The following is a 26,818-nucleotide window of genomic DNA, read 5'->3' as shown; positions in this document are numbered from 1 at the left end:
TTTTATAAATTTTGTTTGATAGTTTTCTGTTTTCTTTTGCTTTAGCCTAGATAACGTCCAACCCCCCCCCCCCAAATTGCATATCATTTAGCATAAAAAATTTGACTTGAATCTTCCTCGTGGGATCAACCCCTTGCTTGCTCTATACTATCTTGTGTGTTGTGTTTAAAGCTAGGGTAATTAATTTGTACGACCGCGACATCGCAACACAAACCATCCTAAACCTTATTCCACGTCAACACAACTCAAGAATGGCATAAATTTAATTTATATGAAATATAAATAGTGTAGACAAGAAATTAATTAACTCAAGACACACATAATATGCAAAGTTGAACAATCCAAAGAAAATTTAAAATTTAGAATGTTAATATATTTATAGTTTATCTTAATTAATATAGATTTCAATATTGGTTCATAGTATTAACAAAACGAACACAAGATAATTATATTCATATTACTATAAATATAATTGCAAGTCCAAAATAGAACACCAAAATTATGATACATATCAATTTAACATCTACAAATTACAGTGTTTATATCTATATCAAAATGTGACACTACAGAAATCTATTGATCGACCCCAGTGTGAGAGGAACCTGACAATTAAATCATTTCATCATATCAGAATGCAATAACAATTTTATAAATAACACACACACACACACACATAAATGACTATTCAACTCATTAAAATAACACTAATAACAATTTTAGTTTCACCATTGTCAACTCATGTATGTGGTGTGTGCATATATTTTAACTCTAAGACAAGTTTGATATCTCGGCAATCAAACATATTGATGTTACTAGCCTTTTTCGGTCAACTAGTCTAATAAGTTATCCTGACCATCTGAACATAGATATCAGTAGATCCTTTCGGTCAGCTAATCTAATGAGTTATCCTGGCCATTTGAACATAGATGACACTAGCTTCTTTTGGTTAACTAGTCTAATGAGTTATCTCATCAATTTGAACATAAATGCCACTAGTTCCTTCTAGTCAGCTAGTCTAATAAGTTATCCCTTTTTGATGTTCATATCACAAATAATAATTAAAACAACATGCATTTAAAGAAATTGTAGGTATACAATTCTATAAATTTCTTATAAATAGCAAAGATGAATGAATATAATTGGTGTTTGTACTAGTGTTCTAGTCCCTTATTACTAGACAGATCGTGTGGCCTCTCCTATACCAATAGGTTTAAAACATCATACACCATTTAATCATCATTGGAATTCAAATTTCAATTTTCATTTTAAATTCAAATCTCAAATCAATAGTAAATAAAACTTAAGGTTTTCTTAGGTGTATCCACTTTTATTTACATATTCATTGACTCGCTATTTAATTTATACATTTAACATTGCCATAAATTTTTTTATATCAATTTTACCCCCTTTTCTCCTCTATTTCTTTCAAGATTGGCTGAATATTTCTTATGAAAAAAAGGCATGAATTTTTCAACAATTTCTTTCCATTTTCATATTACCCATTTTTAAATTTCATCACTCATTGTAGGAACACAAAAACACATGCCTACTAAATCAATTTATCTAACCTTTCTAAAAATCCATATTGACGGAAAATTTCATTTGAAAGTTACTTATCCCTTTTCTTATTTTTCTTGTAAATTAGTCCTCACCCTTATATTAAATCCTTTAACTAACATCACTAAATATACATGTTATGTTAATTAAATCAACTGATCCCATCTCCCTACTTAAAACTTTGGTCGACAAATGTATAAGGAAAAGATACCAAAATTTCTTCAAATTTCCATAATTCACCTATCAGTAAGTCATTTTTACCCCTAACTCAAAACACAACTCTACATAATTTTAAATATCAACTAAGTCAAACAAATTAAATCTCTTTATATAAGGTTGGCTGAAACCTTTATTCATGGTGAGGATGAATTTTATTTTTAATTTCTTATAATTAATTTATTATCCATGTGACATAATTAAACAAAATTTCATAACAAATCAAGAACAATCATCCAATTTCTTTTCATCGTTTTTTGAAATTCCTATTTAATAGGTCATAAGTTTCATTTCAGTTTCCAAGCAATTTTTCATTATATACACTCATCAAATACCCCGTGTAACATAATTTAACACAACTTCACAACAAATCAAGAACAATAAACTTAATTTCTTTTTATCCTTCTTGGCTGAAACTTCCATATAAAGTATCGCACATACCCCGCGTGGCGTCTGTGGTGATTTTCGTTCGTTTTGCTTAATTGGTTCTTGGGAGTCGCCACCTAGTTTTTTATTGAGGGTTACTAGGAAACCCGAATGTACTGGTCTTTGTTAGAAATTCACGGGTAAGAGACTGATTGTGACTAGGGAAGGTATTAGCACCCCTAGCGCACCCTACCTGAGGTAAGCTGCTTTGCGTTCTGAAGTGATTTGAAAATTTGATATATTGGTCAAATTCTTAAGGCTTTAATAAATCAGTTATTAAATCCCAAAATATATGTAGAAATGTGTTCTTACATTTTCACGGGAAGTACAACATGATTTTATTTATCCTTAAAATAATTGATCATATACAAATTAAAACACTTAATTCTTTTTTCTTCTTTTTGTCTTTTTTTTAAAAAAATTTAACATTAAAAGAAAAATACATAAAAGAAAATACAAACACACACATTAACATCACTTTTTACTATGTTTTTTCTATTACATGTTTACAAAATAACATAAACTAAAAAAACATATAATAGAAATTTAAATGCATATTCAAACATGTAAAAATTACCAAAATAGGTCCCTAAAAAGTCCAGGAACTGCAGAGGTGGCCCTCAAGAACTGTGGAGCAGTGGTGGCATGTCTCCTCCACGCGCCACCGCTACTGGCGACACGTGGGTTAACGCGCTGCCATGAAATCCAGATAGCGGGGGGAGATCCGTAATGGCTTCCTCCTCTCTTCACCTTCCCGTCAGCTATGAGCAACGTCGTTACCTGCAAAACACCAAAAAAACACAACAAGCAAGTCTGTTTTAGTTTTTTTTCTTTGTTTTTAGATCGGCTTCTCTTTCTTTTCCTTCAGATCTGCCAAATCTGGAGCCGGACATTACACGCGCCGCCAACAGACCAGACATGTGGATGGATGGATCAACAACTTCCCTCCTCCCATTTCATTTCTACAACGGCGGTGTCGTCCACCGCTGCCATGGTTGTGAGATCGACACCCATCCAAGTTTTGGTTTTTCGCCCCTTCTTTACTATCCTTCGGCGTCCCTTCTTATTTCTTCATTTTCTTTGTAATGAGTTACGGTTAGCAGTGGAGAGGAAGTGATAGTGAGGGGCCTACTGTGTTCGGCGCTGGAAATGGCGAGAGTTTATGGTTCTTGTGGGTGTCCGGGTGAGGAAGGGAAGATTTGTGGTTGGGAAGGGGAAGAAAAGGAAACGGGGATGATCTAAGTCTGTAGGGGAAAATGGAGAGGGCTGAGTCGTTTAAGTTTGGCCAAGGGAAAGGAAAAGCTTTGGTTGGCTAGAGGGGAGAAGGTCTGTATGGCTTTTTGGGAAAGTCCCCATAGGGGAAGGAGAGCTCTCTGGTTTTTTCAAAGGAAGGGGTGGCCGACTCGTTTCGGGAGGAAAATAAAATCAAAGAAGATGGGGGTGGCGGCTATGTGCGAGAGGGTGAGGTTTAGGGTTTTTTTTTTGTTTCCCTCTAATTTTTATGCAAAATTACTCCCCTGTCTATTTTTCTCCCCTAAACTTTTTATCTGCGCCCTTCCTTCTAAATTTTTCTCCTCCTCTGATGTTGACATTTTTCACTGTATTTATAGCCAAAATGTTGTTAGGTTTCCAAACTAGTCCCTCAATTTTTTTGTATTTTGAATTTATTTTAAAAACAAAAAAATATCAACATCGACTCAACAAGAAAAATCAGTGATTGTAAAATTTACACGTTAAAAGATGAACGCGTTCAAAATACCTTTAAAAATTTAATTTGAGATGATGTTGAAAATGCTAAAAACAATGCAAATATATCAAGAATGCATTTTTGGGGGTTTTCGTTGTTTTTTTGCTATTTTTGATTTTTTTCTGAAAAATTATCAAAAACATGAATAAAAAATTGGATAGCAACATAAAGGAGGTATGAGTTTTTTTCTTTAATTTTATGTTAATTACATATGACCTAATATTTTTTTCATACCCACAAGCTCATTTTTAAAGAAAAACCATTAATTAAAACAACCTAACATATTCAACTCAATTTTTCATAACTAAATCACAACATATCATGTTCCAAAACATATGAGAATCATAATTAATCAATGTAGGGGTAGTTCTTACCTCTTACTAACAAGAATCCAGGAAGAAATTTACAAGGAAAAACTAATTTTTATTAACCTCTTCTCTTTCTCTCTCTAATTCCAACTTTCTTTTTCCCAACATAAAAAATCTAGAAGAACTTAAACCTTTCTCTTAATACATCAAAATTCTTTTAATCACTTTAATTTAATTTAATTTTTGTGTTTTTCTTGAGGATTTAAGAAAAGAAAATAAAAAACCCTCCTCCCTTCCCTCTCCTTTTCTTTTCTTGTTATCGACCATAAAGAGAAGAAAAGAGCAGGTATTTATAGTCTCAGATTTTCTTATTTACCACAATACTTTAATGTCTAGTTCAAAATTTTTTGTTTAACCTAATACCCCATCTTAACCCGCTTTTAAATTATCAATCTTAAACATCTTTCTCCCTAAAATTTCATTTATAATTACTTAGCAATATTCCATATATATTTTTAATTAACCCATATCATTTCCGAGTTTTTTTTTAACTAGATATTTACACCTTTTTCACATCATAACATATAAATTTGTTCATCAAAACAACACCATTTTTCCTATTAAAACACACAAATCTTCCCATCTTAAAAAAAACTCAATAAACATAATTGTAACCTAGTAATAGCATACAAAGTTGTAATAGTATGATAAATTAAAGTTCAAGAATCAAAAGTGTATTAAATATAGGGAAAAAAATAAGTTGTTAGGATTTCGGAGTCTGAAGCTAACAAGAACAAGCTATTCTATAGATGTGATGACAAGTCATGTGACAACACCTTTATTGATTAGTGCAAATCTATAAATAAAATTGAATTAATTATAAGAGTGTCTATAAATGTTAATAATATTGAGCTTATACTAGACAAAGTGAAGAGAATGAAAGATGAGTTACACTGAGTTTGGATCAAGAATCATAATACGAAGTCTAGCATTGCAAATATGAAGTTTATGATAATAGCTAATTTAGTATATGCAATGCTGACATTTGTAACTATTATAATGTTCATGTCAAGCAAATTATATTAATGCATAAAAAAAAAGAAGTCAGATAGCAATATTGAATTAACATCAAGACAACACTAACATTAATATAAAAGGGTTTATATTTATATATTTCAAAAGCTGCACACCTAAACCAACACCATCACTATCTTAAGCTAAATCTTATTTCCTAACAATCAATATAACTTCATTACCATCTTCATCTAGAAAATATATTATCATGTATTTGGTTTACTTGTATAACACTTAGACATTTTCATTTGTAGTGGAGTGGTATTAAGATCATCATCAACATAGTGTGGATTTTTTCCCTTTTCTTCGACTTCATTCATATTCAATATTTGTATTATCGAGGCATCATCAATTATTTTATTACCCTTGTCATCCCTTATACTAAACCCATACGAGTCAACATCATAAACTTGCTTACAAATAAACAATAGGTCTATGTAAGACATATACTTAGAGAAGTAATTGATCATAACATATGAACTAACTTCATGATGTACAATAATACTGGGCATTTTGTTTCCTGTATAATTAAACACTAATTAAATATGTTCCAGTAAAAGAAGATAAAATTACTCACTATATAACTAGTAACTTTAATTTTTAAATTGAGATATTTTTAAGGTTTTCAAGAAAACAATCCAGATTATTTTCTCACTTTCCTTAACCCTTTTGAGTTTTTAAAAATCAAAGAATGAACAAGAAGTAATTTAAAGATATGCGAGTTCTCTAGTAACTTATAAAACTACGGGTTCCACCTAATTTTATTCATTTGTTTTGTTTAAACGAGTAAACCAAACAATATTTTAAGGAAATAACAATACTTAAATAACCATTAAAACCACTAACTCGATTATTAAAGTCTCGATTTGAGAAAAAAAATAAGATAACATAACTTAATTTGTTAAGAACAACAACAATACATGGGAGAAATTTTACAACTAATGACAAGAAAAGACACAAAGCTATAAAAGAGAATTGATTATAAAGCACAAAAACTTTGATTTTGTAGATTTAAAGGTTCAATCTAGCTGAGATTTTATAGGATTTTATAGAGAGCTTTTGTTTAGAAATCATATGCAGAGAGAAAGGAAGGGTTTTGTTTGTCTTTTATGGGTTTGTGGATATAATATATCTGGGGGCACTTTGATCATTTAACATGATTTAAATTTATTTTTGACTGGGGATGTTTTCTATAATTTACAAAACAATAGAGGCCAAGTGTAATTTAGACTTAACTATAGGATACTTAAGGTAATCTTCTCAAAAAACTTTTATTTGTGAACGTCAAAAGATTTAGAAATTGTGTGAGGTGAAGATTCTTCTTTGATATTGAGTTTCTAGTCTTTGCATCCATTTGGGTCTTTAGTTCTCTCTATTTTTTTTTATGGAGAAGGATTTTGTTATACATTCATTAAAAAAAACAAGGGAAAGTAATATATGAATTTATAATTTCATGAATCATGATTTCATGCATGTTGCATTGATGAGTGGACAATTTCTTTTACAGGGAAGAGATGTTGAAATGGCTATATATGTATATGATATTTTCTAGACATGTTTAATTATTCTTTTTTTTGTTGAATTATGTGATGTAATAAGATTTTTTGGTCATTAACAGGACCTTGTAATCTCTATACAATGATTATACAATTAAAAGATTAAGATTAATAGTTAATAGTTAACTTAACAAAGGAATTATATTACCATGGCAAACTAAACTAGCCAGTACTACAAAGATGAGAAGTTATTTTAACCTTCTTTTACAATGAGATAGTTTTTTAAATTTAAATACTTCATAATAAAAACCTTAATTCATGATTTCTTACAAGTGCAATATGCTATTTTAAATTTGATCGTTTATAAAGACTAATAGTTACTTGGGAAGAAACTTTGCATCTATAGTAGTAACTCATGAGAATATTTGATCCCAATTGTTTGTTAATAGGCAAGAGGGAAATGAGGAACACATCATTTGTTAGCTTTATCGTTCCAAAGATACGAAACTTCAAATTTGGCATATTCCTTCTCACTTTTATTTTTTCAATTAGCCAAACTCTCATAATAAATGGTTGAAGTTCCTAGTCCGGCGAGTTATGTTATTTTTGGATGCTGAATTGATATAACAATATACTAAGTGTGTACTTATGCTACGCTGCGGTGCTATACTTTTTTATATTAAAAATGATGTTTAAATAACACAAATGCATTTTAAAAAAGGAAAAAAATATTGACTTGAGTTATAGACCTGATTATGTTAAATACGTTATTTTATTTTAATTAAAAGATACAAAATAGACAACAACAACAACATATGGACCAAATTAAAAAAAAAGTGACCACAATAACTTAGGGAAAAAAACTTTTTTTTTTCAAAAAGAAATAAATGTTATAGCTTAATTCCCAGCCCATTAAAAGCATAATGATGAAATTAGGTAAAACAAGGACCTAAGAAAATCATCTTAGATCAATTCGAGTTAGCATGACAAACATGTAATCCTGATAATCAAGGTTAAGTCAACTCGGGTTAATCCGTCAAACTCAAGGTTTAGGACATGAGATCGAGATAATCCGATAAAAAAAATAACAAAGCTCATTTGAAAAAAAAACCAATGTCAAATGATGAAAGTAGAAAGTAAAATAAGTTTAAAAAAAAAAAACAATATCAACCTATGTTAACTTTTCAAATTCGCGACCCGGATCATTAAACTAAAAGCATCTTATCTACAAAATCTTCAAGCTCAATTTTGAATCGTTTAAATATTGAAAGATAAAATTGTAAAAAAAGAATTATAATTAAAAAACCAATTTAACAAAAGGATAAAAAAAAAGTAAAACAATCAGAATAAGAAGAATCAAAATTGAAATTAAAAAAATTTGATTGAAGGGTCAACTAGAAAAAAAAATCAATTTAACAAAAGAAACAAAAAAAAAAATCAAAAGAATAAAGATCAAATTGAAAAAAAAATAACATATCCTAGATTGGGATTTAATAATGAAATTGAAAACAAATCAAAATTTTACAAAAAGATCAAGAACAAAATTAAAAAATAAAAGAATAAGAATTTAAGTGGCAATACCTATAAATTAGAGGACAACTTTGAAATGGCCAACTTATGAATCTTGAGGGGAGGAAAGAGAAAAGAGAGGGGGCAGTGTCGTCGATGATAAACTGTGCCACTACAAACCATATGTGCTGCCTAAAAAAGAAGATGACACTATGATGCTTCCAACAACATGATGGAAGGGAGATTTTGGATACTAGAAAGCATCACATACACTGTCTCCCACATATTAGCGTCTGCGTTGCACGCGCCAGTCACTTTTGTTTTTGTGTTATATTTATTCAAATACCATATTGCGCATTAGATGGTCTGATAAAAAAAAATTGTAAAAATAAAAATAAAAACCTTTAAGGCCAGCTTTTTGTTTTCTAATGCATTTTGATCATTTCACTGTATATATTTATGTATGTATCAAATTATTCATCAGCTAACTTGATAATAACGAAACAATCATTGTAAAAATACGAAAAAGTCATTTGACACTAGTATTAAACTTTTTGTTTTTAAGTATATTTTAATCGTTTCAAAATACTTCTGAAATGAAAAAAGACTTATTTATTACTTATTAGTTTGATAATGACTAATGAATTTTATGAAAAGACCTCAACATCTTTAATAGATAATGACTAATGACATTTATGCTGGAACACAAAAACTAAAGCTAGAAATATATTGGGATCAAGAAGTTTGTTTTCTCTGTGGTCTTAGGTTTGAGCCATGTGGTTGCTGATATGATAGCCACTGGAGACTTACATGGTCGTTAACTTCAGGGCCCGTGAGATTAGTCGAGATGCGCGCAAGCTGGTCCGGAGACCCATATTAAACTAAAGAAAAAAAGCTAAAAATATATTGTGATTGGTGATGTCATAAAATGTAAAGATAACACCAATCCTCGTTTATGTAAAAAATTAAAACTTGAACTCGATCTAAAGTTTTTACAATGTAATAAAAATATTGTCCCTTGTTGCCTTCCTAGTTCCTAGTACCTCCTGCCAAAAACTAGACAACTGGCCTTGCAGTTGCAGGCTCAATAATTGAATGGAAAAAAAAAAATTAGTCAAAAATACAATCGAATCCAACCCAAGTAAACTGTAGCCAGGCTACCCTTGATAGGGGGGGACCATTTTAACACAAGCCTTGATAAGAGGGGACCATTTTGTACGTCAGGGTCTGATCAGAATGGCACCAGACATTAGTCGCCTCTTTCGCTGGCTGGGCCTGCATGGCTGCACACCTCACCTCCTTATCCGCGCACCACAGGGACCACCCTCCGCCCTTTCCCTCTCTGTGCAATTGCAGCCCTGAAGCCTAAACGAAAACCTTTATAGACACAGACAGGAAACCAAAAAAGAAAAAACACAAGTCAAATCCTAATCAGGTCCCCACCTTAGCTGCAACTCACAAGTGTACTAGTCTTATTGGCGTGATTCCTCTGCCTCGTGCTCCCGTGCTGTCCCCACTCTTGTGGTCCATGAAACCTTGGCTGACACATGTCCTTCTTAGCACACAATTTGATTGTTGCTGTCGCTGTCCTGAAGACTGCAAGTGGCCTAAGAAGTAGGCAGGCCGATGAAAAAAAAAAACACTACTGTAAAAAACTTTGACTTGCAAATAGTAATGCTACGTGTCATCTGATCCGTCCGTTAAACCACCTCTACTGAAAGTCCACCCAAGAACAAGCCCTCCAATATAGAATTCAGTCCTCGTATTTTTCTCATAGTTTCAGAATAGTTTGGGATATTGCTATTTTGCCATCTAACTTCAAACAATTTCTCGATTTGGTCCTCCTCCAATGAGATATGTGGACATCGATGATGTTTCTCGTTGGCTTGAGAATGTTAATTAGACCATTCACGTGGAATATTTAAAAATTTAATGATTTTTGTTTCACATTCCATCAACAAAATTTGTTGAAGATAAGACCATGATGAAGTATCCCTTCAGTTCATGATCATTATTCATTGCTGTAGATATGATGCACTTTTTTTTTAATCTAGAAAAAAAAAGTTTGTGCTCAATCTACATAAAATACTAAAAAAATCTAGACTCGAAAACAGATATTTTATGTTGGTGTTTGAGAATATGATAACAATTGATTTTCAAAGTGATTTAAGCTTGAAAATGCATTAAACAATATTTTTTTATTTTAAAAAACTAATTTCACATCAACACATTAAAATAATCTAAAAATATAAAAAAATTAATTTTAAACAAAAAAAACAATTTTAAATTTTTGTAAAACGTCACTTGAAATGAAATTTTAAACAGCATCATAATTGAAATTGTTGAAGCATCAAAAAAAAAATTGAAGGAAAGAAATCCCAAAGAGTTCAACCTTTTCTTTTGTTTTTAATTGATATTTTCAAATCAAATTTATTTATAAAAAAAACAAAGGGAAAGAAATCCCAAGGGTATAATTGAGAACTGTTTTAGTTATGATGGTTGAAAGAAAGAAGGACTAAAATTGTAGCTGACCCCAAAAAACAAATGACTTTCACTTTCTCCTCCATTTCCTTCTTCTTCTTGTTGTTCATGCTTTCACTTCACTTCAAAACCTTCTGTCCTTCTCCGTTCAAAAACATACAGACCCACTTTTCTTTCCTTCCCATATCTCCCTCTCCTTCTCTTTCTCTCCTGCCCTCATTTTGAAATGAAAACCCACCTCTAATGGCTTTTCAAGACCACCACCATACACCACAAGAAATGACTTTTCAACTACCACAACACCACCACCTCTCAGCCTCACCTTCCACCGGTCCCACATGGCTAAGCAACGCAGTCCTCCGTAGACACGACGACGTTTTAACCCAAACCCGCATCGAAAAACCAGAAAACAACACCAATAATGGAAGTGAAGAGGAATTGATAGATTCCGTTAGTGATAATTGGGAGAGAGCTAAATGCAAAGCTGAGATATTAGGGCATCCCTTATATGAACAGTTATTGGCTGCTCACGTGGCTTGTTTAAGGATTGCCACGCCAGTTGACCAGTTGGCTAGGATTGATACGCAGTTGGCTCAGTCTCAAGATGTTGTGGCTAAGTATTCTGGTGTTGGTAGGAGCCATGTTGTTGATGAGAAAGAACTTGATCAGTTCATGGTAATTACTACTGTTTCTCTTAATGCTTTGTTAATTATATGTCGTTCTGTGCTCTTCAAGGCTTGTCTGTCCTGTGCTCTGGCTTTTGTTGACTTTGAGTGGGTTCAAGTTTGGAATTTTTTTGTTATAACAGATATGAGATAATCATCATGTTTATGGTCGGTCAGTTAATTAATGGTTCTTGATTTTTGAGATTTATACATCTTGGGATTTCCTTTTACATTTGTTTTTGATGGATGCTTGTCGTGCCTGTTAAAATTCCAAACTTGAAATGACAAAGAAACTTCCTTCTCTTCATTCTTCATCGTACCTTAATATCTCCATTATGGAGAGTGAGTTAAGTAAGAAGAAACCCTTTTGATATATGTGAAAGAAAATAGGTTCTGATGAGTGGATAAATGGTAACTTCGATGCGGGTCATGGCACTGGTGATGACCGTTAAGGCATCACTGCAGGTATCAATTATGATGTTCCTTGAAAATAATTGAAACTTTTGAAGTGCTTTGGGGAATCTCTTTGGTGATGGTTTTTCTACTACATATCCATCTGTTTGCAGGGATTAGTCCTCCTTGTGTTATGGGATTTGTTCTGGCATGAAGAAAGTTCCTGCCAAGTGTCTTATATCTAATTGTTCTCCAAATTACATGCATTGATTTTGATTCATCAACTTTCATTTCTCATACCTGTACGAATTAACTTTTTGCCTTTAGTATATGATTCTGTTACGTTGCAGTAATGGTTGAAGCTATAATTCTTCCCTTAATTAATTACAAAAAAAGTTCTATATTTAAGAAGCCCAATTATTAGAGTAAATGCTTGCCTACAGTTACTTGAGCTCCATTAAGGAGACAAGTGGAGATTAATGTCTTGATAGAAAGAGAGATTGACATAACTTAGATTCTTTAGAATAATAATGGATGATTGGGGTGATTGGGAGTGAGGTTGACATGGAAAAATATCAAATTAGGGTTTCTTCTTGGTGTTTTGATGAATAATAATTCAAACTTAATGAATACCGACTCAAACAGATTTCAAAGAGTAGGGTTTTTTCAGTTACTCTATTCGATAAATAACGAATAAGGTATGAATATTATCAAATTCAAATTGAAACCTATTCAAACCTTATATGAGATATATACAATAGTATTATATATATAACATTTATATTTTTTTTTAATCCAATATAATATATTAAATGTTAAATAATAAATATTACTCGGGTAATTGATACTCGAACGGGTATTCAAAACTTGATACTCTAACATTACATTGGGGTATGTGCTTTTATTTATAATTTTATATTTAATATATGTATACATATCTCAAATATATATTTAACTTTTATTTTATGTTGAATAATAAATAATAGCCAAGTAATGATATTCAAATGGGTATTCGAAACTCCATAGATAGGATAGATAGGGAATAGAGATATTTAAATTTCTTAAGCAATAGTTAATGAGTAGGGTGTGAATATAATATAAACCGGATCAATGGTGCCCATTGCCATCCCATGCCCTTATAGTGAGTAGACATATTATATATAAGCAATAAGGTTGGAAATATGAAGTCATATTACAAATTGATGTTACAAAACTAGTTGGTCATGATGGATTACGAAACAAATTCTTGCTGTCAATAAATGAGAAATTTCCCGAAATTTTGGATTGTTTTGGCATTGATTTCTTCTTACCATATGCGACATTAAAGAAGTTTGTGAGTGTTAATGATAAAACTGATGACTGTTCCTCGGTCAGCTTGATAATGCATTTATGTCCCGTAAAAAATTCTCATTGAAAAAGCTTATGATAGCGTTTCAAAGCTAAAATATTTAAGAGAAATAGAGATTCAAGACCATTTAGATAGGAATAAATTTGTCATTAATGTTTTCAAGGGGTCTCATACAATGATGCAGGTGATTTGCAATTGATAGAAGTTTTGCACTTTAGCTGTTCTTTACTGATGTATAGTAAATAAGGATTATATGAAATCTTTCGGCATGGTTATGTGGCTTCTGCATGGGTATATGAATGTATAATACAAGTGTACATTTGCTGCAACATGATAAGCGATGAAAAATGTCAATAGTTTTTTAATAGTTCAAGTATTTATATTCATGATGTTATCAATTATGTCCATCTCCTGTTTTTGTTTCTTTGTTCTATGTGAGATACATATAACGTTATCAGTTTTGTTTTCTTCCATCTGACACTCCTGCTTTGCTCCTTTTTTTTTTTTTTTCCCTTGCCATGCAGACACATTACGTTCTATTGCTCTGTTCCTTCAAAGACCAATTGCAACAACATGTGCGTGTTCATGCTATGGAGGCTGTAATGGCATGCTGGGAACTTGAACAGTCTCTACAAAGTTTGACAGGTAGTTAGACCTTCTATCGAAAGGAAAAGAAAACGTAAAACATAGGGCTTGCTGGTGGCCTACATAGTGGAAAGGACTGAAATAACTCATAAATGATTCTTTGCATGTTCGTTAGCCAAGCTGCTTCTTTCTTGCTGCTGTTTTTTTGTATTCATCTTGCAGATCCGCAATTTGTGCTGTTACTTCGTTGTCATATTAGTTGTCTTGCTTCGTGTCAATGTTATCATACTTGATCCATGCTGTTTAACATTTTCCTTCGCCAAGAAAACTTTGGATGATTGATATATGAGTACCCAAAGATATTCATCTTCTTCTATTTCTCAGAGTACATTTTACTTGTTTGTTTTTCAATATTGAAGCTAAACACTTCAGTTAATAAGATATCAAAGTTGAACTATGGCCAATGTTAGCCAATCCCTCAGCCAACTGTGCCTTGACTGCTAAAAGAGGCCGGCGGTTTAACCATGGGGGCAGCCCACCTCTCTTTCTGTACCCCACTGTTACTGTTTAAAACTTAAATCAGAGAACTAGGAAAAAAAACCCGCATCATTGCTGCAACTAAAGTGCTACATATGGTGTTTCATTAAAATTAAAGTTGATTTATGAAATTAAAGTTGATTTATGACCTAAATCTTTATTTCTGGTTTTTGTGGAACTTTCATGGTTGCTTTTGGCATTAGTCTATAAATTGTAACGGTATTAGTGATGCCTATGTAAAGAGAATGACCCATCATTCATGCCATTTCAGTCAAAGGGTTCTCATGGCTGTGTCTCCTGGAGCTTTAAAGCATCATTTCATATGTGGGGGCAAGGAATTTCTTTGAATAGCTTTTTGTCCAACCTTATCTTGGGTCACTTTAAAGTGTGAATCTTTTATCAACGTTTAATCAATTGTAGTTTGTTTATTTGCACACTATGTTCTAGTCTCTTACAAGTTGAAGCCAAACAACACTTTTCTTTGTGTTTAAACACCATTTTTTTAAAAAAATTTCTTTTTGTGAACTATCATTTACTGCGACTGTTAATGGTTACCACTGAATGCTACAATAGTTCCTATGGCTTGCTTCTCGTCAATCTAACACTACTTCATTGTTTTCCATTCAAAGCATTTAGGTTGGCAGTCCCATAGTTATTATCTCTACGTACAAAGTTTTCTCCTGTGGAACATGTGAAACCCCCAAAAGTATTTGGTATAATTTTGCTTGAGCTAGGACTCTTGTTGTTGCTGAGAGTAACCAGAAAGAAATGGAAGATCTCGTGCTCTTTGGATTTTCCTTCTTTTATATGATAGTGTGCATTTAAGCTAAGGGTTAAATCGGATTGAAATGCATGTCTAAGCTTAAAACTAAATTACTGTGCTTGACAGGTGTATCTCCAGGGGAAGGCACTGGTGCAACTATGTCTGATGATGATGATGACCAAGCAGATAGTGATGCCAACTTGTATGATGGAAATCTTGATGGGTTGGATACCATGGGATTTGGTCCTCTAGTTCCCACCGAGACTGAGAGGTCCTTGATGGAGCGTGTAAGGCAAGAATTGAAGCATGAGCTCAAACAGGTAAGAATGCGTAAAATTAAATGGTAAATTACCATGTGAAAATGGTGTGGCTGAGAGGCTTCCTTCTGTTTAGGATTACAAGGAGAAGATTGTGGACATTAGAGAGGAAATTCTACGTAAGAGAAGAGCTGGAAAACTGCCAGGTGATACTACATCCCTCTTAAAAGCTTGGTGGCAAACACATTCCAAGTGGCCATACCCAACTGTAAGTTCGAGATGATGTCCTTACTAAACACTGTTAATGTTTCCCTGCTGGCTCCTCAAACTGTCTTCTCAAAATTGTTTTTAGGAGGAAGACAAAGCAAGATTGGTGCAGGAAACAGGTTTGCAATTAAAGCAGATAAATAATTGGTTCATAAACCAAAGGAAAAGGAACTGGCACAGCAGTCCTTCAGGTTCTACTTCGAAGAGCAAACGAAAGAAGTAAGCTGCTTATTATATGTGAACGTTGGCTCCCTCAAGAACAATTTGCTAATTCTAATGAAGAAAATAACCAATGCAGGTGATACCAGCATTAAACTTTTCGTATAAATGGAAAGCTATTATTTCCTTGTGTACGTACCCGAGGAAGAGCATCAGGGCACATTTTGGAGGCATTGCAATGAGCAAGAATTCTGTAAGGGTAGTAGGGATGTTCTGTTTGGACATCCCTGTGTTGCTCCTACTGGAAAGCTCAGCTTAATTTGAAAGTGGCTGCAATATATTCTATATGTAAAGATGGTCTAAACTCATTCACCTATCAATTCCAGTTGAGAAGTGTGCTTTGAAGGCATACATACTGATACAATAGATGTCCCTAGCTTATAAGCATATAAGATTGAAAGTATTGGTTTGGATAGCTTCCTTCCGAGCCACGGGCATGTAATTTTGCTGTTACTGGTTTATATTTCTATATTTGTGATAAGAACAGCAACAGTAAAGGAAAAGTAATTACATCCTTTTTAACATTCAAAACCATTTGATCACATAATTTTTTCAAAAACATGTAGGGGATTTAGAAATTTCTCATGAATATACCAGTGCACATTGTGGATAGCATGTCGAAGATTTGACTTTAGTTTCCAAAATGACAGCAAACCACATCATATCCAGTTTGTTCCACACCCCACAATCTAATAACCAAAGAAAAACTAGTTAGTGGTAATGAAATGAGGATTAACGGTAATGAATTGAAAAATGGAGTGCTTGAAGGAAGTCAAGCACATTTGAGGACAGTGAAAACAACAAACGTTTTGTTAAAAAACAAAAGGTCAACCATTAAAAGATATTCTCAATCCAAGAATTAAAAAAAAAAATGATGAATTTATTCACAACTCGTTTCGACGAGTTTCTTGATCTACAGAAGCAGCAGCAAACTTCGAAGAGAAACCAGGAATCAAACAGCCATGTTCTTCCCTATCAAAGTTGAGAGCATAGCTTTCAGCATCATACTGAGCCTGATTATTCCTCTGTTTCCTCTTCTTGATATACGCACCAATCTTTCTAATGAATGTCTTCCACTTTGGCCCTGCCGCTATCTCTGAAGCCTCTTTTACTTTCTTCAGTTTCCTCACCAACCATGGATCTCTATGGTCACCATTCTCGTTCAAAATATCATATTCCCGTTCATTGTTCCGCCTCAAGTTGAACGTGAATAGTCGAAAACAACAGCAACCGTTAGCTGAATATGCCTCTTCTTCATAATCATCAAGGTGATCATATCCTTCTTGTTCATGGGACATTCTTGGCGAGTCGATGGGGCTCATGAAGGTTGCTTGAGGTTTAGCCATGCGTAAGGGATGAATTGGGAACGAGAAGAAGAGGGTCTTAATACGGAGAGGGAAATTGAAGTGAAGGAGGCGAGGAAGGGTCTAAGAGAATGGAGAACATCAACTCTTCGGCTTAATAGTTTTTGGATGCTTACATGGCTCTCTATGATGGGGCTATTTGTGAAGGCGGTATCTTTAACGAGTTAACACGCTGGCAAAAGGATTGCAACAAAGAGCTTCCATGGCGACACAGTCAAGAAACCACGCCTCAAACTTTTCTTCCTTTTCACTTGACTCGCGTTTCAAGCGATTGAATCTCATACTTTTTGAGAGAATATGCTTTCGGCGGAGATGATTTGCAAATCAATGCATATATACACGTTAAAAACTAGCAAAATACTCTGCCCATTGAGTAAGTTTATAAAATTTGTTTACATATTTTAATCAATTTAGAAAATTGAAGTCAACAAAATCAAAATAAATCAATATTAATTGTGAAATTATTTCTATTTAATATGTATTTTCTAGTATTTAACACCATGCGTGCATCTTATCTTTTGTATGAAAATATTTGATTTTGATTAATAAAACTAATTCAAGGATATGGGAACCTTTTTCCTTTCAATTGGCAGATCATATATATATATATATATATATATATATATATATATATATATATATTCAGGAAGATGCTATTGAAAGCTTTTTGTACAAACTCAACCTCTCAGCATCCAACTATAGCACACAGCAAACACTTCGAACTCTCCCCATACACTTGGTTTCTTGCTCCTTGTTAAACTCCTCATGCCAATAAAAAAAAACTTATGCTTAGACCACGGTAATAACAATAGCTATTATCGACTTTCGTAAAAATGATACTGTTGCATGCATCCAGCATCAGTGTTGAGGTGGTGAAGACTTGCGCAGACAATTCAGCCCATGTTCTTGTGATGCTGGGTGGGAAAATAATGTAACAATGTCATTATAAAAGAACAAACAAATTCGACCTCTCTAAGATTACAAATGCTATGAAACGTAATAGTAAACAAATTCTAAATAAAACGTAAAACCCAACAACTTGACAAATTCTAAAACTGTAATTCAAAAAAGAAAGACCGACCTAGCCTGTGCTACATTCAAGTCAATGCATACATGTCTTTCAACAACCAAGAAAGTAACGCATTCCCAATGTACAAAGGGGAGACACAAAGCACTAAAGCTTGCCTGAAATCATTGTTTAAACCTGGGAATGTGTTGAGGGGGCTACTGCTATGGGGTTTGCCCTTTGGAAGGAATCTTTGCTGCCATTGCACGCAACTCATTTGCAATTTCAGTGAAGTTTGGTCTGTCTGATGGCTCAGCAGACCAGCATCTCTCCATCAATGATCTCCAGTCTGGGTCACAAGTCTCCGGCACTGGTGGCCGCAAGGTATTGCTCACAATACCACCTGATTTTTGGTAGGGAAATGATCAGCGACACACATACTTGAGCCCATTCAAGTCAATGCAACTCGATTATTTGTGATAAAACAAAAACCTTACCTATAATAGCCCCATAGTGCAAGTCTGCGTATGGCTCTTCACCAGTTAGAAGTTCCCACAACACCATACCAAATGAGAACACATCGACCTATGTTAGAGAGAATTGAAGCACAAGCTCATCAAGTGAGAAGGAGAAAATATTTATATGCAAGATGGTATTAAACGACAAATGGAGCACAAACCTTCTCAGAGACAAGACTACTGCTTCCATTCAGAAGCTCCGGTGCCATCCATGGAAGTGTTCCCCGCACACCACCTGAGATAAGTGTTTGGCATTTCACCTTCGACAGGCCCAAATCACCAACCTGGAGCAAAGCAGAAGTGAAAAACCAATCCAATAGATTTTCTATTGAAATCAAATACAGAATCCTTAAGTTAAACAGCACATGTAAAGACCTGCGGATTATATGCATCATTTTAACCAGACCTTAAATTTGAACTCCATAGTTTTGACTGATTGTCATACAAGGATTACATGTGAGCATTTTGGAAATGGAGTTCTATTCCCAATAGCATATGCAAATTGCCACTTATGATAAGGTTTCATAAGCACTTGAGCCTCTGATAACTTCTATCAATGACAAAAGCAAAGGCTTCTTGAATTCAGGACTAAAAATAGAAACAATAATCTTAACTATCATCACTAATAATAAAAAGAATAACTTGGAAACCTCAACTAATGAAAAGAAAACAGAAAAGGATGAAAAGAAAAGGGGGAGACTATTGCCATTACAAGGAGGGGTAAAAACACTTCACACGTGATACAGACTGGGAGATAAAATCCACCAAGTCACTCGAGTAAAAGTAACAATTGGACAAAAGAGAGTTCAAATCAACTAACTTAGACATTCCATTCATCTCTTGCTTAAAAAAAATATCAACCTGAAACTCTGTTGACAAGATATCAGCATTCAGCATGCACTTGAAGATATCAGCATCAAGTACAGTTGAGAAGATAAGATTACCTCTCTTCTCCTATGCTATTAAGTACAGTAATAATACCATTTGTGATTTGTAAGTCAAATTTAAAGTGATTCCATTTGAAAACATTCCCATAACCTCAATGCCATTTGTACCCCTAAACCATTCTGCTAAAAATCCCATCATTCAAAAGGACCCTTGCAACAGCTCTAAAGTGTTCCATCTAAAAGATTCAATTAATTTGCCGCGAAAGGATAACTTATTTTAGTCAGACGCCCACATTTTGCCTTTGCAGAGTGAGATAACCACTAAATGCAACAAGACAATTTTCTAGATCAATTAGGCACAAAAAGAATTTCTCCAAATACTAAAATTGTCAAAAGGAGAATATCAACAGAAATGAATCCACGATGGATATGCACGTCAGAGAGTTCATTACTCGATATAAGAATGAATGGGAGAATAAACTATCCTCTTCCTCCAGATCGGGTCACTAACCTTGCATATTGGCCGGTGAGGATCTCGAAGATTAACAAGTAAATTGTCACTCTTCAAATCAAAGTGCACAATATTCTTCCCATGCAAGTATTCCATTCCAAAGGCCACATCCATGGCAATCATGAGACGCTTACACTTGTCAAGGCTCCTGACAACAAGCAATTATAAAATCAAATTTCACTTTCAAAGTGGTGCATGAATTAAAATGGAGAGAGATACAGGTTCATGAAAAGAAACTAGAAAATAACATGGCACCTCTCATTCTTCTGCAAAGCATTTCTTAAAGAACCATTAACCATGTACTCTGTCACTGTCGCCACAGAACCTCCAGGGCCATCAAGAACAACACCATAAAAGGCAACCACATTTGGATGGTGCAAATCAGCAAGCTTAATTGCCTCATTCCAGAAGTCATATCTCTGATTTTGAGCATATGGCACAATGAAGACAGTTAGCAAGTCATAACACATGAATAAGATCAATAAAAGCAAAGCTTAACAGGTGAGACAGGACAAAAAAAAAATCAGAGAGAAGAATGAAAACAAACCATGCGTTCTTGTTCTGAAGGTTTTCCAGCGAAACACCTATCATTAATTCGTTTGATTGCGACATCAGTACCCCTCCACTTCCCATGATAAACGGTGCCAAAGGTGCCAGAACCCAATTCCTGCAGCTCTTCAAGGTCACTGTTCTTTATAATCTGCCAGTCAACAGCCAGAAACATGCTTAAAATTGACAATCACGATTATAAATTACAGGAAGCAAAAATAGTGAACTCTTTCAACCTGCAAGCAACCAAGGCCTTCTGATACTGGAAAACCAAAATTCACCTTTTCAGGCAGTTTTTTCTTCATGTCCTGAGTTAACAAAGCAACAAAATATAGGGATAAAGGAATAGTCAGATAAAGCCACCATTAATGGCAACAGGAAAAGGAAAGCCAATTGATAAACATGAACATGTTCCCAACTAGTGCAATGAAAACAGAAAGGATTAAGCACCTCAAATTTAGCTTTTTGCTTTATTTCTAAACCTTCATTTGAAACTTCTTTTTCTTGATTTGGTTCATAAGCTGATTCACTGCTTTCTGACACTGTGGGTTCTGGATTAGAATTAGCTGACTGGAAAACAGAAGCAGCGACACCCTCAGCGACAGCCTTGAGTTCTTTCCTGATGAGTTCCTCAGCTGAACCTTCAACCGTGAAATAAAAAATGCTAAGAAACTACTTTTGCAACATAAGAAAAGATTTGATATTATCCGGATGAACACAAACATAACAAATAATTATGGGAGTTATCCAGTTATAAGCACACATGAGCACGCCGAATAAGAAGCTTCTGACCTTTGGATGATTGAACACACTCTAAATCCTTTTTTGAATTACTCAGGGGCTTGGGAACCCCATCCTCCACCATCACACCTGTGATTAAGTCCACCTCACCAGAGTGGTTCTCAATGAAAGGATCCCTAGTACCAAAGACTTCTTTTTTTGTTGCAATCTTGCTAGGTCTAGGTGGAGGAAAATGATTATCATGCCTTGAGTTCCAAGGATCCTGGCTGCTGAAGAGTGAGTTCGAGGAGTCCTGAGCATTGCCAACTCCACTAGATAGTGATAGGGAAGATAGTGTATTACCAGTTGAGGATAAAGCTTCCACGTCACTAGGGACAACTTTTGAATGCAATTGTGAATCATTCTTCCATTCAACAACAGGTGGGATTCTGTTATTCACATAGACTGGCTCCACACCAGAGAATGCAGGGATCCCATAACTAACTTCAGCAGAATCCAAGGCAGGAATCTCAATCTTAAATTGAGGATGTGATGCTTTATTAACCACAATAGGTGGTTGTGCAACCTCATGTAATTCCATTGGTCGGGAAATATGTATGTAAGAAACCCCTGTAGAAGCAGGTAACACTTTAAACTGCTTAATATGATTTGAATTGAGAACCACCTGAGGTTTGCTAAGGGTATTATCTAGAAGAACCTCCCTCCCAGCAATTTTCTGGGTTTTATGATCTAAGATTTCTTCCTTTCTAAATTTATCAACAAGTGACTTTTTCTGATCATTGTTAACATTAATTTCAGGGGGGCGTGTGTGGAGAGCTTCCATCATCCCATCAACTAATCTCAGCTGGTCATAAGATATGTAAGAATCTACAGCATCTTCTTTGGAAACAACACCAGGAAGCTTGCCAGTGTACTCTTTCGGAGATTCATGAACTAGTTGTTCAGAAGCTTGAATAGGAACACCAGCAGCATGAGAGACATCAGTATTAGCAGGTTTACTCAGTAAAATCTGGGGTTGCATTGGCACTGAATGTTGCTGGACATAATCTTCTATGTGAGACTCAGGAATTCCACCTGTGGACATGCCACAAGGAGACTGTACATCACCTGGTAAACCTATCATGCCATAGGGAGCTGAAATCTTAGACTGATCAGAATTGTCAGTATTCAAGAAAGTTCTCTCATTTTCATGAAGGGACTCAAGATTCTGAGAGGGCACAATTGCTTCTGACTGTGGCATTCCAATATGATGATCCATATGACTAAGAACTGCAGGTTGAGCACCAGCACCTTGTTCAATAATGTGTTCTCCCAAGGCACCAGTTATCAAAACCCTGTCCATAGGCCGGGCTTTCATAGTATCTTCTAAGAGAAGACTATGATTAAGTGAGTTTGTATAGATCATTCCAGATTCTCTTGGGTCCTGTACCAAAGGATCAAAATGTGCATGAGGCAGTGCTTTCTGACACATATAACAGTCCTCCATTCTTGGAACTTTCTCAGGGAAAATTACCTGTTGATGAGACACTGACCCATCAGAGAAGGCAACATGCTCTGGCTGAGGAACTTGGGTCCAGCCATAGCCTCCAACAACTGCATGAGGGAGTTGAGCCCGATACACATTGTAACTTGGGTCAACAGGAACCTGAAAAATCCTTGTTCCAAATGCATTTTCTTCAGGATAGTGCTCCAATCGAGTTTTTTGGGGTTGCATCAATGGTTGAACCACAGTTGGCCTTACAGGTGTGGATGTCATAGTCATATGCACTGCAGGAACATATTGAAGAGAAGTAGCACCTGCATTACTCTCATGAAAATGCTGTTGGGTGAGTACAGACCCAGAAGTTCCCAGCAGATGGTTATTTGGAAAACCCATTTGGGGAGGAAGGTGCCTATAATCTGCATGATTTGTAATTTCTTGATTAGGATCTACATAAACCTGCATCTGAGGAGCATGTGGTGGAATGCCTGATCCAACTTGCTTGAAATCATGGGCCATATGCTGCTGTTTTTCAGTAAAAGGAACAGACCTCTCAAATTCAACCTCAATCTGAGAACATGAAGTCTGCGGAGGACCAGACTTAGCTGTTGGAATTACCAAAGAAACAGCAGATGCACCAGCATAAGGTGGGGGTTTAGTATCTGCAAAGATTAATTTTGGAGTAGAATCATGAGAAGTTGCTGAATTATCCCTAGGGGATAACAGGCTGGTAGATGGTGGCCAAGTCACATCCCCTTGACCAGGACCTGAGCAATCAACAGCCTCAGTCCCACTACAATCAGAGTTTTGTGTTGAACTTACACTTGCCTTGCTCTCCTTCCTAGCGATACGACGACCACCACAATCCACAACCCCATTTACTGCGTCAAAATATTTCTGCCCACTATCATGTAAATCCCCAAATTGGACCGAACCAGAAGCATCAAGCTGTAAATCTGAAAATAAAAACACCCTTAACTTAGCTGACTCATCCAAAGACCTCTCAACCAACTTCTCATATTCCTCCATCATATTATCAAGATCATCAGCACATGAAACAGACACCAGTGCATCAAGATCCTCATCAGGAAGCTGGTATTTAATAACAACAAGCTGCTGATATGTGTCCGTCATCTTCCGCTGTAGCTCATTAAAGCTCACATCTCTCCTCACACTAATAATCCTTGTTTGCCCTCCAACATATCTCAACATACCATCACTTGGTCTAGGTAAAATCTTCCCCCCAAAACTACACAAAAACTTTACTTTCTTTCCCGACACCGAATCATCATTACCATTTTCACTCCCATGGTCAGCCCCGCTGCCACTACCACAACTCCCCAAATTGGGGTTATAAGCTGACCCTATATTTACTGCCTCATTGCTCCCATTAACATTAATCCGATTCCCAAAATTGGGTGAAGAACCAAATCCTGACAGCATATCATTTCCAGCATGATCAACAGCATTACCAGCTATCCTGTTCCCCAAATTAGGATTATAACCAAACGCAACACCTGAACCATTTGCACCCACATTCACACTCCCAACCGGCACCTGCAGGAGTGGGGCCCATGGGGTAACCCCAGGAACAGTATTCCCATATCCTAAACCTACATAACCAGCATCAGACACTGATGCCGAATAAATAACAGGTATAGACCCTTCTGGGTTGGAAAAGAATTCTGGGTTTCTACCAGCTGTTGCTGGTGTGGTGACAGCACTACTACTAGAACCAGCCATGGCAGCCATAATGCGGGGCTCTTCAGGTATGGCTCTAGCTATGTTCAATGGCCTTAGATCATTTGGTATTGGGGTTTGATCAAAAGCCATAAATAAACTTCAAATTGAAAAATGAATCGATCCTTATTCACAAACTTGGGATTTGCCCAAATGGGTTTTGCTGTACACATTCACTACTCTGACAAAACCGTCACAAACCCTCCCAATATTTTGCACAAACATATATGTGTGTGTGTGTGTGTGTGTGACTAAACAGAATTAAAACGAGAGAAAGAAAGACAAAGTTACCAGATTTGAACGGTGACAATTGGGGATAGATAAGAATACGAAAAAAGGACACATAAAATAGTAGCCCAGTCGGTGCCGCAGAAGAAACTTAGAAAGGAGCTTGGAAAAATCCAGGGCTCTTTTAAGTGCGTCAATCTTTCTCTCTTATCTCTCTCTGTAATCTTATACAGTTTTTCAATGTTTATTATTATTAAAGGTTGGTTGGGATTTGGTGTCGTGATTGAAGGTGAAAGTACAGTTGTCTTTTAGAATGTTTTTTTTAAGAAATATATTAAAATAATATATTTTTTATTTTTTAAAATTTATTTTTAATATTAAAATATTAAAAACATTTAAAAACATAAAAACAATATTTAAAATTTTCCAGAAGCATGGTATAAATACAATTACAAACACAGTGTGTTGTTGTATTGTTTATTTCTCAGTGTAACTGGTCTTTCTTATTTCGTTGTGTTTTATATCTTAAGTTTTGTTTTGCAGTTTAAATGGAAGTTTGTTAAAATTTATTTTTTAAAATTTTTTATGTTTTTTTATTATTTTAATGTATTAATTTCAAAAATAAATTTTAAAAAATAAAATAAATATTATTTTAATATATTTCTAAGTAAAAAATATTTTAAAAAATAATTATTTTTATACTCTTAAACATCTTTTTTAAAAAAAAAAAAAAAAGAGCGCGAGAGGATGGTTTCAATACTAGAGATTTTTTTGGGTGGAAATTGTAAAGTGACAAAAAAAGAAGTGAAGGAGGCTTTGATATTATGGTAGTTACTCCTTTTAAAAATATTTTCTGTTTATTTTTATTTTTTTAAAATTTATTTTGATATTAATATATTAAAATCTAAAAAATTATGATTTATGGTTTTATCTTTTAAATGGAAGAAAGATCGAAAGAGGTGGATTGTAGAGGACCTTTTTTCTTTTTTTCCTACAAGAAAAGAATTCTTTTACTTTAAATGTGTGAATGGAAGTTGGGTTGTATGCTGTTTTTTTTTTTTATTATTATTTGGTAAAGAAATTAATGTTCAATTGTAAGGAAAAAAAATCAAAATTTGCTGGCAAACCAAAGTAAATTAATATGAGTTAAATGGGTGTTCGATTCAGGAATATTTATTTATGGGAAGTAAAAGATAAAACCATGATACTATTAATTAAATATCGAAACTAAATATATGTATATGTCATAGATCTTGGATTATTATAATTCCCTTGTATTCGGGAAATTAATTAATTAATTAATTAGAGAACTATCCCTATTTCTAGAAACTTCTTAAATGAAACGGATTTGAGTATCTAACTATTTTAGTATATTTGATTATCATGCAAATGAGGGAGAGCTATCCCTATTTTTACAGTCCAAGCCCCAACGGCTCCTCCATGAAAAAAGTGTAATTATCCTTAAAAATAATTTCTGTAATTAATTTTTTTATTGAATTAATTGTTAAAATTAAAACCCTAGCTAATTAACATCTATTTTTTTTTTCTTTCAAATTCTTAATTTTCAACTCAAATTCTTCTAACACCAACTAACTCTAATTAATCCATCAGCTCCAACACAATTTCTAATTAGCAATCAATCTGTCCTCTAATTTAATATTTAATATAAAAAAATTCATATATACATGATAAGAAACTAACAGAATTCTTCAAAGCTATCATGGAACAAACTTTTCAATCATTTATATTTCAAATATAAGCAATACTAATAAATTAAAAACAATAACCTTGTTTCTTTGAGTGCGGTTATACTTTAAATTCGGGCATGTTTAGAATTATAGTTGCGGTTTAAAGTACTTTTTGTTCGGAAATACATTAAAAAGATATATTTTTTTAATTTTAAAAAATTATTTTTAAAATCAATACATCAAAACGATCTGAAAATA

General features: G+C 34.2%; 3 protein-coding genes across 5 annotated transcripts; 1 reads left to right on the top strand and 2 right to left on the bottom strand.

Annotated features, from left to right (window-relative positions):
- Nucleotides 1-10,886: 10,886 nt before the first annotated feature.
- Nucleotides 10,887-16,379, top strand: LOC133688215 (homeobox protein knotted-1-like LET12). The gene is made up of 6 exons (XM_062107629.1): nucleotides 10,887-11,489; nucleotides 13,745-13,865; nucleotides 15,232-15,425; nucleotides 15,499-15,630; nucleotides 15,715-15,848; nucleotides 15,928-16,379. Exons 1-6 carry the CDS (start codon nucleotides 11,058-11,060, stop codon nucleotides 15,929-15,931), a joined length of 1,017 nt encoding a protein of 338 aa, XP_061963613.1. The 5' UTR covers nucleotides 10,887-11,057; the 3' UTR covers nucleotides 15,932-16,379.
- Nucleotides 16,380-16,655: 276 nt separating this feature from the next.
- LOC133688216 (uncharacterized) lies at nucleotides 16,656-17,556 on the bottom strand. The gene has a single exon (XM_062107630.1). It carries the CDS (start codon nucleotides 17,192-17,194, stop codon nucleotides 16,733-16,735), a length of 462 nt encoding a protein of 153 aa, XP_061963614.1. The 5' UTR covers nucleotides 17,195-17,556; the 3' UTR covers nucleotides 16,656-16,732.
- A 289-nt stretch (nucleotides 17,557-17,845) lies between these two features.
- Nucleotides 17,846-25,152, bottom strand: LOC133688213 (uncharacterized). Of its 3 annotated transcripts, XM_062107628.1 has the most exons (11): nucleotides 22,938-25,150; nucleotides 21,476-22,847; nucleotides 21,134-21,324; nucleotides 20,920-20,991; nucleotides 20,682-20,834; nucleotides 20,390-20,553; nucleotides 20,135-20,282; nucleotides 18,898-19,020; nucleotides 18,716-18,803; nucleotides 18,398-18,621; nucleotides 17,846-18,126 (listed from the first exon to the last, which is right to left on the bottom strand). In XM_062107628.1, exons 1-10 carry the CDS (start codon nucleotides 24,735-24,737, stop codon nucleotides 18,443-18,445), a joined length of 4,290 nt encoding a protein of 1,429 aa, XP_061963612.1. In that variant the 5' UTR covers nucleotides 24,738-25,150; the 3' UTR covers nucleotides 17,846-18,126; nucleotides 18,398-18,442. The 3 variants fall into 3 exon arrangements, with proteins under 3 accessions (XP_061963612.1, XP_061963611.1, XP_061963610.1); XM_062107627.1 differs by having other exon boundaries at nucleotides 20,965-20,991; nucleotides 21,476-25,152; XM_062107626.1 differs by having other exon boundaries at nucleotides 21,476-25,151.
- Nucleotides 25,153-26,818: the final 1,666 nt, after the last annotated feature.

This window comes from Populus nigra, chromosome 3 (genome assembly GCF_951802175.1).
Source record: "Populus nigra chromosome 3, ddPopNigr1.1, whole genome shotgun sequence".
NCBI classification, from domain to species: Eukaryota; Viridiplantae; Streptophyta; class Magnoliopsida; order Malpighiales; family Salicaceae; genus Populus; species Populus nigra.
This window is presented reverse-complemented; position numbering and strand designations above follow the sequence as displayed.